The following is a 13,071-nucleotide window of genomic DNA, read 5'->3' as shown; positions in this document are numbered from 1 at the left end:
CAGATGTTGAGTATCAAACTGTATGTTAAGTATGTATATAGTTTGATACACAGCACAATAAGCCGATTTCTTCGCAAGACATCATTTGTAGAGAGACTCCAGATTGCCTGAAATGCGCTGTTGGTCTCATCTTGAACAATGCAATAATGTGTTACAGAGTTATTTTTCATTTATTGTTGATTTATTATTGATTGATTGTTGTGATTTTGATCCGTCCACACAAAGCCAAGTGGTGCCCCTGGACGACGAAAGACACTGAAACACTCCGGCTCAGATAAAACATCTTCATCTCCATGCACTTTAACATTCTCTATGATCACTTAAACATCCCTCCCCTATGGTAGAGACATAGAGAGAGCAGCTGCTTGCTACAAATGTTAACATGAGTCATGTCATGCTGGAAGGGGCTGACAGACATGCTGGTGCTGCTTTCAAGAGACTGACAGACATGCTAGAGCCTCACATGTTCAGTCAGGAGTTAGCCAAGGGCCACTAAGATCACAGAGCCAGCATCACACCCAAAGGGACTAATTTGTAAGCAGCAGCCCTTGTATGATATGTTAACATCACACCCAGCCTCACTCTCACAGGCCTTACTGAGGGATCATGATGGAGGATTTAGCCTGCTGCATGGCTGAAACTGAAATAGATACAGCAGATAGTGCCCTGTAAGTGAAAGGTAATGTTTTCATTCAGTGTCAGGTGCCATTTCTCCACAGCAGGACCCAATGGGACAGAGGAGGACCAGGGGGAACTCAAAGGGCTGAATCGTTGTGTTGTTTGGTTCAGTTTGTCTCAATGAATCCTCCGTTTCTGTCTGTTTATCACAAGGCAGTGAACAAACCCTTGTCCTTTTACCCTCTTTCCACCCAGCATTAAAGGTTCATACTGATGTTTTGGTGTTGTTAAGATATTTGACCTCAAATTATGTTTAATGTATCTTTTCCCAAAGGGTTCCATTGATTTTAGCCATGACAGCTGTGGCTAGCATGAAAATGTCCACGCCAGTCCACCAATGGATGGATTGCCACACAGTCTGGTACTGATTAAGATGGTTCACATGGTAAAAAAAATTATGCCTGCTAAACGTCGAAATGTTACTTTACTATTATCATTATTAGCATGTCAGCACGTTGACATTAGCAAGTAGTCTTGTTAGATTGTTGAGAGTGATATGCCCACAGTATGAAAATCCACTGGCTGACATATTCCATCACTGTGAACACGAGCAACTGATTTCTGACAGTGAGATTACTAAAGTCACTTCAGCAAACTGTTAAGTAAATGTAATTGGGCTCCTGACCACTTTTAGTTGCTTCAGAAAACACGTTTTGGACATTCAATTTCAATTTAAAGTGAAAACTTTAATGTTTAAAACTTTTCTTTTAAAGGATAAGTTCACCCAAAAATGGAAATTCAGTCATGCTGATTGAAAGTCAGGTGAAGTTCCAGGAGCGTCACTGCAAAACAGTGTTGCAGCATTCTCCTTAACAACTGAAGTAGTAAAACAAAACTCTCGTCCACTGTAAACCAAGTCTCTGGAAGCACTGAGATCCCAAATTGATTGTTTTTTAGGGTATAAAAAAGATCTTTTGAAATCAATGTGGGATCTTGGAGCATCCGGAGACTTGGATTACGCCCGATGGGCTGTAGGTAGCCATTTTTATTGTTTATGTTTTTTTTCTTCAGTTGTTCCTCTGCAGGCTGTGGCTCTCATGGTCCTACTGAATTCAAACACACATCAATACTAATAAAAGTATTTTTTGTTTTGTTGGGCTCCTAATGCTTCTTTTTATGGGGGTAACAGACAGACAAGCTGGGAAAAAGGCCCTAGTTGTGGGGATCTTCCATAACAGTGGTCTTATCAGTAGTGCTCCTGTGTGTATGGTGTAGGTCATAAAACCTGGATATCTGGTCTGTGGGTGTGTTTGTGTATGTGTCGGTGTGACAGCAACAGTGAGGGAGAGGACACTACAGACTGCTTGATGTTATCCAAACTGGAAACACATGACGTCTTCACATACAGCTGTTCTTTTGTCTCAACATGTGCTCCACACAAGGTAGTTACAAATCATACTATGAGGTTTTCCCAGTATCTCCACTAAGATTGCTTTGTACTCTACTCCCACTTCAGTTAAAGGAGCACTATGTAGTTTTGGACAAGAAATTCAAACTCAGAATTAATATTTACATATTAATGAAACCCAGAAATATTTATTTTTTTCTATAACTGAATAAACAAGCTGTTCTCAGAGGAAAATCATGTCCCAGAACACTGTTTGAAGCTAGAAAGGTGGCAGGGTCCGCCACATGAAAACAAATTAAAACAGTATGGAATATGGAAACAGTATGGGAGAGTTTGTTTATTTAGTTTGTTCAGGCATAAAAAAAGTCAATGAAGATCTTTCTCTTCTGATTAAATTTCTTCCCCTAAACTACAGAGTGCACCTTTAAGACCCCTTCTTCAAAGACAACCAGAAACCTTTAAACAGTTGGAAACCATGTAAACACTGTACCCAGTATATAATCCAAACTAGGATTAGACTCATAACTGGGATACTGATGAGCATGTAAACATAGTGTTGGTGGTGACACATCAATGAGCAGACGCTGACTGAAGTTAAATTATGTTAAAAGTTCATTTTAAATATTTCATTATAAATATAAAGTTTATTGACTATGAACAGATCAGAGACCTTTGCACTGTTGAATATACCCCCACAGCCCTGTCAGCAGGGTTCAACTCTTTACAGGACTTTCCCTCCATAGACTGGTGTCTGCGTCCCATTTGTAACCAAAACTCAAGAGTGATCTGTTATTAATTTATGTGGCATACATAAGTTGTTGCATATGAATGTAAATGATCTAACATAACCAAACCACGACTGTTGGACAACGTTATATCGGTCCAAAAGTCATAGTATGTAATACTACATGAAATGTTTGTCAGCAAGCCTTTTTTTAAAAGTCTATCTGCACATTGTATAATACATGTTATTGCTAACTTGACAGTGGAGCACTTCGCGGTAAGTAGAGCTTCAAGTTTAAAGCTTAGGACCACAGACCACACTGCTGTATTTGACAAGTTGGGAATGAGAAGTGGCAGCAGCAGAAGCTAGAGCTTTCAATGACTTAATAATAATAATAATAATAATAATAATAATAATAATAATAATAATAATTTATGAGCTGTAAGTTAATGGAGGCATACAGGTCATTTATTTTTATAAAAAAAAATTATTATACAACACAGGGTTGCATAACTATATGCATGCTACACAAACAGAGTGTTTATGTATATATAAACAAATGGCATTATATACACCATGTCATGCATTAGATAAGTAATATGTGTTTCTCAATAAAGCCAAAAGAAATACACATTAAAAATAAAAATAAGCAATATATTTTAAAGAAGTTACCTTCAAACTTTTGATTTGCTTAGTTTGTTTGGTTTGGTGTTCAATTTATTGAGAACATTTTTATTTTAAGTTAGGTTCAACATTCATAAGCAGTAATCAATGTTTTTTTTTTTTACATACTGTAACGTAGTTGTAAGCAAATAAAATGTTCATTGCTTGTCAGTGACTGCTCCTGTAGGCACCCATAAGTGGAGGCTGCTGTAGGAACTGATCGTGTTATAATATAATATATGTCCTCATAGGAGATTTTATAATTGTTGACAAATTCTGTAGATTAATACACAGAATGTCCTTAAATCTGTACACAATTACATTACAGTGTAAACACCAAGTGTAAATTCTTCATTAAATGTTTGTATACTGCTTATAAATGCTTAATTTGGGGACTTAAAGTAAAATGTATTTATTTATTGCATTTTGCTGTTTTAAAATTTGAGAATGTTGAATTAATAAATGCTAGGGTGTCTGACTATAGAATAAGCCTTTATGTATCAGTTATACGTGGTAAATCATAAATAAAGTGTTATTAGATAGAGTTTTTTAATAAGACTTCCAGTCTGCTGTTATAAACGTGCTTAATAAATGAATACATGAACACCACATTGGAGGAGCTTTCCAAACAAACATGATTTGTACATAACAAGTCAGGTGCTGGAGGAGGATGAACACCAGCCTGGTAGATTTTTTACAACCTGTCAACCCAAAAGATGTTCTCATTAAAGCTTTGGACTGACTTTATTATTTCTATCATCATTTTTACATTTTCATAAAAGCGGAGCTTCATAAGATTTCCATCTGTTCCACGCATTCCAGGATGTGTGTAGCTACAATATCTACCACAGTGTGTGATGATCAAGTGTGCTGATTAAGTACTCAAGTATCAGAAACATGATAGCCGCTTGATAAGATAAATTGGAAAGTCCATGTACACAGTGCCTTACACAACAGCACCAAATTATGTTTATTTAGCAGTCGAAGGAAGTCATGTGATGATAAGATTTCTCATGTAGATATAGCTTCCTGGAAATTATACCTTGCTTATCTGTTTAGTCTACCATGAAGAGATTGTACCGTTAGATCAAGCAGGAAAACACAACCGTATGCAAAAAGGTCGAACAAAAATCTCCACTGAAAAACCTTACATGAATATAATATATATATATATATAAGTATTTTCAAGTTAAGATGTCCCCACGGTGGTTGTGATGCCTTGTTACACAGAACAGGCATGCAGAACATTATATAAATCTTTTTAAACACTGGGCCTGTTGTGCGTGTGTGACAACAGCACAGACAGTTGGTGAGTCAAATGCCAACACAGGCTTTGTGGTTGGATTTACTGTTGCTGTATTAGTGTCTGTATGACATGCCTGTATGTGCAGTCAGGCCCAGGGGTCAGCTGAAAGATGACCCTGGTTAGTGCAATGCCGTAAATATGCTGTAAAGCATGAGGAGGTCAAGCAGGTTCAGGCCCTGGGCCAAGTTTGGGTTCCCGTTCTCAGAGGCCAACATGTCCCATCTTTATAGCACCTGTGGCGTCACGTATAACCAAACACAAACAGGACATCCATCAGTGGAGGGGCAGCTGTAGCAGAGATTATTCAATGTAAAGGGTCTGGAAATCTGATTGAGCCAGAGATCTGACATAGGTCATGAAGAAATGGATGGATGCATGATTTTTATTTTCTAATTTTCCATCTGCATGCTCTCACAGCATGACCATATACACAATGTCATGAACAATGGTAAAACAATCATATGAAGTGTGTGAGGGGGATCGTAAGAACCTTCATCACATGTGCACACTGTACAACACTGATTTGTAATATATATGTTATTTAGAAATATATATATAATGTAATTATGATCATGATACAAATATATGTGTAATTAAATCTTTATTTTAAAAGAAAATCTGAGAGATAGAGGGATTACAAACTTTTACAAGTTTGACAGAAAACAAATCAGGAACAAAAACAAGAAATATATTATAATATAACAAAAGTTCATAAATTGGAAAGATTTGACTCAACAATTAATGTTAATATCAATAATAATCGATATAATATTATGGCATCTATGTAAAATGTCAGACTGTCAGATGTGTTGCAGTTCACATCAAAGGTTATCACTGAATTCTTTTAATTAAAACGTTTCACTTTGGTTAACCTACAGCTAATTGGGAGAACGTGTTAATTCCACACAAAAAAAGACATCAAATTGTACATCCTCAAAATTCATACTGTATATGAAAATTATATAGTTAACAATCTTCTGTTCCAACTATCTGTATTAGCTTGTGCAGCAACAGAGGTGACACCTGCAACAAACTGCTCTGCTTTTATTTTCGGATCTTCATTGACTGATTTTTATTTCTGCCTAAACAAGCTAAATAAACAAACTCTCTTTGTTTTCATGACTGAATAAACAAACTGACCTTAAAGGACAACACAGTTTGTACTGTTTTACTTTGTTTATATGTGGCGGACCCTGCCACCTTTCTAGCTTCAAACAGTGTTCTGGGACCTTATTTTAGAACAGCTTGTTCATTCACTTATGGAAAAAATAAATATGTAATATTGTATTATTATCTCATTAATATTGTACTGAAACAAGGGCCCAAACCTTTTCCCTTGGAAAAGTAATGGTCGGCCACAGGCAAAAAGCAAAACAGTGATTGTGTACAACAACCAGTCTTGACTGGTTATATAATGCCCCTTTACCTTAAAGGAGCAATATGTAAGAATTGGCCACCTGTCAAATTCGTACTCCAAGCGTGCATCAATAGGGGGGAAGCATATTGCCAGAGTAACCACTAACTGCTCTGCCATTAGCAAGCTAGAAGATGTATCAGCTGAGTCTGCTCTTACTGGCAGCTCAGACCACAGGAGAAGTGTTGGTGTTGTTTATTATTGGACTATTACATCTTAATGAACAAACTGGTTAGGGGCTAGCTGGTTGGCATGCTAACATCAATAGATGTCTCATCGCAAAACATATCTGACAAAACATCAACAGTTATTTTTGCATTTTCTGTTGATCATTTCCTCCACCAGTCAACTTTTCAGTCGACCTTTTGTTTATGTTGCTGTCAAATGGCCTTTTATAATTGACCCAAGATTTAAAATAATGCGCCACCCATATACATGATGTAAACACCATATGTGACATCACTGCAAATCATATGCCTGATACAAGGCACCTATGATTTATTGTCTATACTGCATATTTTACATGCTGTCGAGGCATATACAAGATGTAGATTATACTAAAGTGCAGTTTGTTACTAAGTATTAGGCAGCTCCCCCACCTCGCCATGCCCAGGATTATTCCCAGAGCCACTGATTTTTTCTTTTTCTGCTGCCTTCTTAAGCCAGTCCCTCTCCATATACGTTCTCACTTCCCCTACTGTACACCTCTTTCCTGCATCCAGAGCCAGGAGCTTACCAAACATCTCCATGGCTTCTGGAGTGAACCTTTTCCACAAAGGAGGAACGTCCTCCTCAGTGTAAGGCCTCTCCTCCATTCTGCACCAGTCTGCAAACTCCTGGTAGAAGTCGTCCGAGTTCATGCAGCACTCCCAAGGGAAGTAGCCCGTAAGGATGCAGAAGATAACCACCCCAAAGGCCCAGGTGTCCAGGCTCGGCTCCACACTAAGTGGAGGAGCGGTCACTTCTTTCTGGCCATCCAGCAGGGCCACGGTACAAAGCTCCGGGGACATGTAGGGCAGCGTTCCTGTGATGAAGCGTATCAGAGTGCCTCTCTTCTGGGCCAGGCCAAAGTCTGCTAGCTTGACCTGGCTGCAGTGACTGTCCAGCAGCAGGATATTTTCAGGCTTGACATCACGGTGGACCAGGCCATGGCTGTGGATAAACTCCAAAGCACTGGCAATCTGGAGGACACAACGTTTTACTGCAGATTCTGGGATACCCACCTAGAAGAATTGGACAAAGGAGGGATAGGGCCTTTAGTGTTACTAGTGTTAGTGTTAGTGTGTCATAGGACACAGACGGACTGAATCCAGATCTCTACCCTCCATTCTTCTAGACTGAGTTCTCAGGGACCTTGCACATACAGTTTGTACTGTGCTTTGACTCTCACACAATTCATGGTAAAATATTTCTACATGGTGCAAGAAACATCTCAGTTACTTTGCAATTCTTTTGCTGGTTATTAAAAGAAACTGTCAGTCATATCTGTGTTGCAAAGAACTGTGGGTGATTCAATCAACAGAGTCTTCAATCTCAGTCCACAAGCCACTACTCAGACTACATGAACTGTGGATTTGGACATCCGTTGATGCCTGCGGACTTCCCGGGAGCATCAGTTATGTCTGTAGTCTGAGGTTACAAGGGATCTGTGGGATCTGGACATTGGGATTCGACCAACATTTTTATTTTCAATTGAAATGTCTCAACAACTGTTGGATGGATTGCCATGAATGTTGGCACAGATATTCCTGATCCCCAGAGGATGAATCTTAATGACTTTGGTAGTCTCCTGACCTAAATTGGTTAAAATTTGCTCCACCTTGAAGATACTTTATGAAACTTGTTTCTGATAACACTTTTTTTACCTGAGCAAAATTTTGTCTTTAGTAATGTTTTTTATAGTGTAGTATAATTAACTGTAAGTATACTATGATCTAAGTTCTTCTACCACTGCCAACACTAACATTCTCAGTTCAGAAAAGGTTAAAATAAGGAATAATGGATGCCTCATGCTTGAGTTAGCCTAGTGCTTCCAAATCACTAAGTTTGCCTCTGCCTTTAGCACCATGAGGTTCACATGTGTTGTTTTGGGTGAAATGTCTCAGCATTTGGATAAATTGCTACTGAAGTTGGTACAGACATCATGTTTCCCCAATCATTAGATCATTAACACAATCATTAGATTAAAATTACTACTACAAGTTTACTTTGATTTATGACCAAATGCCTGACAAACGAATGACATTCCCCTCAGCCTTTGCAGAACTTTGTGTTAAGTGCTAATCAGCACACATCAGCATGCTAACACGCTACACTAAAATGATAAACATGGTAAACCTTACACCTCGGCATGCTTGTTTAAGCATTGTGAGCATGTTAGCATGCTATAATTAGCATTCATCTGAAAGCACCACTGTACCTAAGTACAACCTCACGGACCTGGCAATACTCTTAGGGTCCTGACACACCAGGCCGACAGTTGGAGCCCATCAGTGAGAGAAATCAATCTGATTGGCTGTTCAACTAAGTGAATCAGTGTACGAGAAAAGAAACGGAAACAGACGGAGAGAGCACCCGTTGTAATATCCATGATTTCACCCAATTGTCAGGGCAATCTGTGCCAACTTTTTATCAGACATATTCTTGATTGATATATGAGCAAGAGTGGGGTGAAGACTCCTTTATTGTAATGGCAGTTTGATCATCCACAGTCCTGAGTCTTCAGGTTTCTCTTTTTAAATAACCAATACAAACGACTGCTACCAGGTGGTGTGAAAAAGTTATGAGTTAATCTCACAGGCTCTGCAGGCGCAGAACGTATGAGCTAGTTGGACATTGGCTGTAGTCTTTGCGGTGTGTTCAAGTGCAGCTTGATGTGAGGCAACGCAGCAGTTAGCCTTCATTGCTGCAATGATGTCAGTTTGGTGTATCTAGACCCTGTCTTTTAGTTTTGTTTTGGCGGAATTGGACTCACCTTTGGCTGGATGACAGCAAACAGGTCCCTCCCAATGACAAGCTCCTGGGCAAAGCAGTAGTGCTCATTAGACTGGAAGGCAATGCCAAAGAGGCCCACGATGCAGGGGTGGTGGGACAGGTGTAAGGAGATGCAGTACTCCCGCAAAAAGCCCTGCAGCTTAGTCGAGGCTTTGGGCATCACTTTCAAGGCCATGGGAGTCCCTGCGGGCCATCAATACTTTATATTTAGTTACTATTATCACTTTTCATGCACATCTTCTTTGACTTCTCAAGAAATGGAGAATTTCAAACATTTATGACCACTGGAGTGATACGGTATCAGGTGTGCTGTAATAATTATTTAATATATATCTTAGCATAGCTTTTCCGCAACCTTAAACTTGCCCCATGTCACACACCCACCCAGCCTCTAGGCCTGGAGCCAGCCAGCTACATGCCAGCTCATGCTCGGCATTCAGCTCTCTCCTTTGTCTACACCGACCCAGTCATCGCTCCACTTTGGCTCGGCTCTCTTCCTCTCAGGATTGCCAAGGTTCAAGGTTCTCATCCACTCGGAAGAGCGCACCTACCTATCATATCTTAAGTCAAGTGTTTTTCTTTTTGTGCTGACAGTTAAGAAAATTAACACAGATCTTAAAGGGTAACTCTGCTAATTTTAAACATTAAAGTGTGTTTACAGGTCTTGGGGAGTACTGCTGCCTGTGTGAATAAAGTAGTATTAAGTCTTTTGTGGCTTCAGAAGAAGCTGCATGTTATCCAATAAAATGTTATTTGGTACTGAAAGAGATTAGAAATCAAAGGTCCATCTTACCCCTGAAGCGATGTGTGACCAGCAGCACTTTGCCGTATTTCCCTCGGCCGATCTCTTTGATGATGTTGAAGTGTTCCTGGATCTCCAGCTGACCGAGGCTCTGTGCTGTCAGCTCCATCAGCTCATCGATCAGGCTGCCGTCAGCGAGGCCCAGCTCAATCATCTTTACCTATACAGGAACAGGACAAAAATAATTCCTTTTCACTAATCTTAGAGGCATGAGCAGTACGTACACTACATATAGAACAGCATGCCATTAAAAACATACAAATATACAACATTCAATGGTGCAAATGGGCAGGTGGCAGCAAACAGGTTGTATAAATATGCCAGAGAGCAGATCTTATAAATAGCAAGTGCTCCCTGATGCAGTCATTCTGTGTCCAGTGCCTGTGAATAAGACTTCTTCCATATGTCACAGCTGGCCTTTAGGGCGAAAGCCAGATGGGAGCAACTCCAACTCTGTGGGTGCAGTGGGTGTGAGATATCTGCAGTTATATGTTTAGGACGTGTAACTAATCTACTTTAAAAATTCAATTGCTTTCCATTCATATTAAACGTTCATTAAGTCAACGCTGGATGATGAAGTCCAGGGACAGCTTTGAGAAATCACCTTCCCCTACACATTTCCGGCAGCAGAGGAGGAAGGTACCGTGTCCGACCATTTCTATAACTGTCCAAAACTGATGGTCTGCCATTCACACCCACTTCACACCATGATTGGTTGGTGAGGAGATCAGAAAGTAAGCATAGCAGCATTTACTTCTCTTTATAGCTCTCGTTTTCATGTTTGAACAGCATCATGAATGATTTCCAGGAGAGACTGTCTGAGAATGTTATGTTATATGTTATCCCTATATTTAAAGAAATTGCATCTCTTCCTTCTCTATGCAGTTTGGAACAGCTAGAAACACTTTTTGATGATTTTTCATCAAAGTCAAAAACATACAAACTAGTTCTGTTCAGGCATAACCTGACTCTAAGAATAGCTGCACTATTATCCCTATTTTAAAAGTAAAAGAAATGCTACAAAATGCCAGCCAAGCATTCTAAGGGCTGTATTTTCAGATACAATCAAGAGAAAAACATGTGCAAAGTGAAACTTTTGCATTTGAGTAAGATCATTTTTAACATTTTTTTGCAATCAACTCAAAATCTGTCTTACACCTTGCTTTTTTCGGCCAACGTATTAAACATAGTTTAATTATGTCAGCCAATGAGGTTATGTTTTAATCTGTTTCTATTTGTTTGTTGGTTTGTTTGTTGGTTGGTTGATTTGTCAGGATTACACAACAATTACTGGAAAAATGTTCATGTTTTCATTTTGGATGGAGGATGAGCCTTGACCCAAAACTGACCCCAATCACTTTTGGTGCAGATCTGGATAAAGGGATCCAGGAATTTTTTCTCACTTTCTCTTACATTGTGAGGTTTTTCGACATTTTTGTTAATTTCTTAGGGAATGATGATTGGATCTTAATGAGGTATTGAGCTTAATATTGTATGAGGCTTTATTGATTGAAAGGGACTGTTGGACCTTGGTGAAAGTATGTGCTCTACTGAGCGCCATTCTAGTTGTAATTTGTAGTACTGTACTGATACTGATTGGGCCCTGTATGTTATTTATTATATAAACTGACATGTAAAGTGCATGTAAAATATAATAGAAAGTGTATTTAAGTTTTTATTTATGTCAGAAAATGTCATGTCTTACATACACTGTCAGTTTATGTTATGTTATATGAAAAACGTCCACATTGGCTGCATTACCTCTTAAACTAGCGCTAATTGCTTTGTAGCTGCAACAGAGAGAGTCTCTCCTCAGGATGTTGAACTCAGTCCTCTGACCTCTATATATACAGCCTTGTCTGACAATTTATTGTACTATTTAATTTGCCAATGTCACATGTTGACATAATATTTTCATCTTACTTTTAACATTTTTTGTATTTTGTTAGTAGAGCCTCAATGACTATGCCACATTGTATTTCACTACACATATTGCTATTTAAGATAACAAATAAAACCTTGAATCCAGGAATGATAATAGCAACAATATGTGTGTAAGATGTACAAAGACAAAAAGATAATTGAACTTGATGATTAAATACTTTTACTTCAGTTGGGTCAGTGGTAGTTTGCTATTAAAAGTGGTAGCAGTACAGCATCACATAGTAGCAGTATTGGGTATCACCCTATCACATGATTAGATATATATCACTTACTTCAGGTCTTACCTTTGTTCACTTGGTTTCCAATACAGTCACTGGGGTCAGAAAACAGGCAAACCATACACACAAAAACGACTGACACACACTCAGGCTGGCATGCTCACAGCTGACAAAACACAGCTAATCAATACGCTGTAGAAGTGCAGGTTGAATGTCGGTGCTGTCCGTCCTGCTCCTTCTCTCAGCGTGCAGACTGGACCTGAGAGCTCACTGGCCAGCATGCAGCTCAGCTCTCAACTGCTGCGATGGGGACAGAGCCCACTTTGACAGCTGATTACAAACTGCCTGTGCAAAGGGCAGACACACACACACACAAACACACACACACACATACACACACATTGGCTGGCCAACATACAGTATAATCATCTCCACACATGTACTGTATATGTACTGCGTATGCACAGGAGAAGCACTCGCAAGTGTCACAGACGAAGGTCAACTGTCACTCATTCACAGATTTCTTTATATGGCAACTTCGTAGTACTTGACAGATTCATGGGTCTGTCACTACTACTGCGCATATATACACACACAGTGTAAAGGGACAATAGAGTCAGAAGTGCCTCTGTGCTCCACAACCTCTTGTCAGTGACCTCACCGCTTTATATTAAAGGAAAAGTTCACCCAAAAATTATAGCTTCGGTCATTATCTTTTCACCCTTGTGCTGATGGAAAGTTGGCTGAAGTTTTGAAGATTACATCGGACAAGCTGTGGGGAGCCATTTTATGTATTTTTTCAGTCCTTATTTTACATTTAAAACAAGTCTACTTCAGTTGTTTAGGAGAATGCTTCAACGCTGTTTTGCTGTGGAGCTCAGGAAAAGTTTTGTGGATTACGAAACTCCACCAACTTTCCAAGGGCATGGAGGAGAGCAGATAATGACATGATCATGATTATTAAGGTGGACTTTTCCTTT

General features: G+C 39.2%; 1 protein-coding gene across 1 annotated transcript; it reads right to left on the bottom strand.

Annotated features, from left to right (window-relative positions):
- Positions 1 to 6,708: 6,708 nt before the first annotated feature.
- On the bottom strand, positions 6,709 to 10,083 carry LOC140999709 (serine/threonine-protein kinase SBK1). The gene is made up of 3 exons (XM_073470230.1): positions 9,921 to 10,083; positions 9,108 to 9,310; positions 6,709 to 7,356 (listed from the first exon to the last, which is right to left on the bottom strand). The coding sequence occupies exons 1-3, from the start codon at positions 10,081 to 10,083 to the stop codon at positions 6,709 to 6,711; spliced, it is 1,014 nt and encodes a 337-aa protein (XP_073326331.1).
- Between the last annotated feature and the right edge of the window lie 2,988 nt (positions 10,084 to 13,071).

This window comes from Pagrus major, chromosome 7, assembly GCF_040436345.1.
Source record: "Pagrus major chromosome 7, Pma_NU_1.0".
Classification (NCBI taxonomy): Eukaryota; Metazoa; Chordata; class Actinopteri; order Spariformes; family Sparidae; genus Pagrus; species Pagrus major.
The sequence above is the reverse complement of the archived record's forward strand: the minus strand, read 5'-3'. Positions and strand labels throughout refer to the sequence as shown.

Excerpts from the sequence above, each read along its gene's own strand:
- LOC140999709 (XM_073470230.1), bottom strand. The coding sequence starts at position 10,083 with ATGATTGAGCTGGGCCTCGCTGACGGCAGCCTGATCGATGAGCTGATG. Across the intron at positions 9,311-9,920 it reads GGTCACACATCGCTTCAGGG|GGACTCCCATGGCCTTGAAA; the intron begins GTAAGATGGACC and ends GATGGCCCGCAG. Across the intron at positions 7,357-9,107 it reads TTGCTGTCATCCAGCCAAAG|GTGGGTATCCCAGAATCTGC; the intron begins GTGAGTCCAATT and ends CAATTCTTCTAG.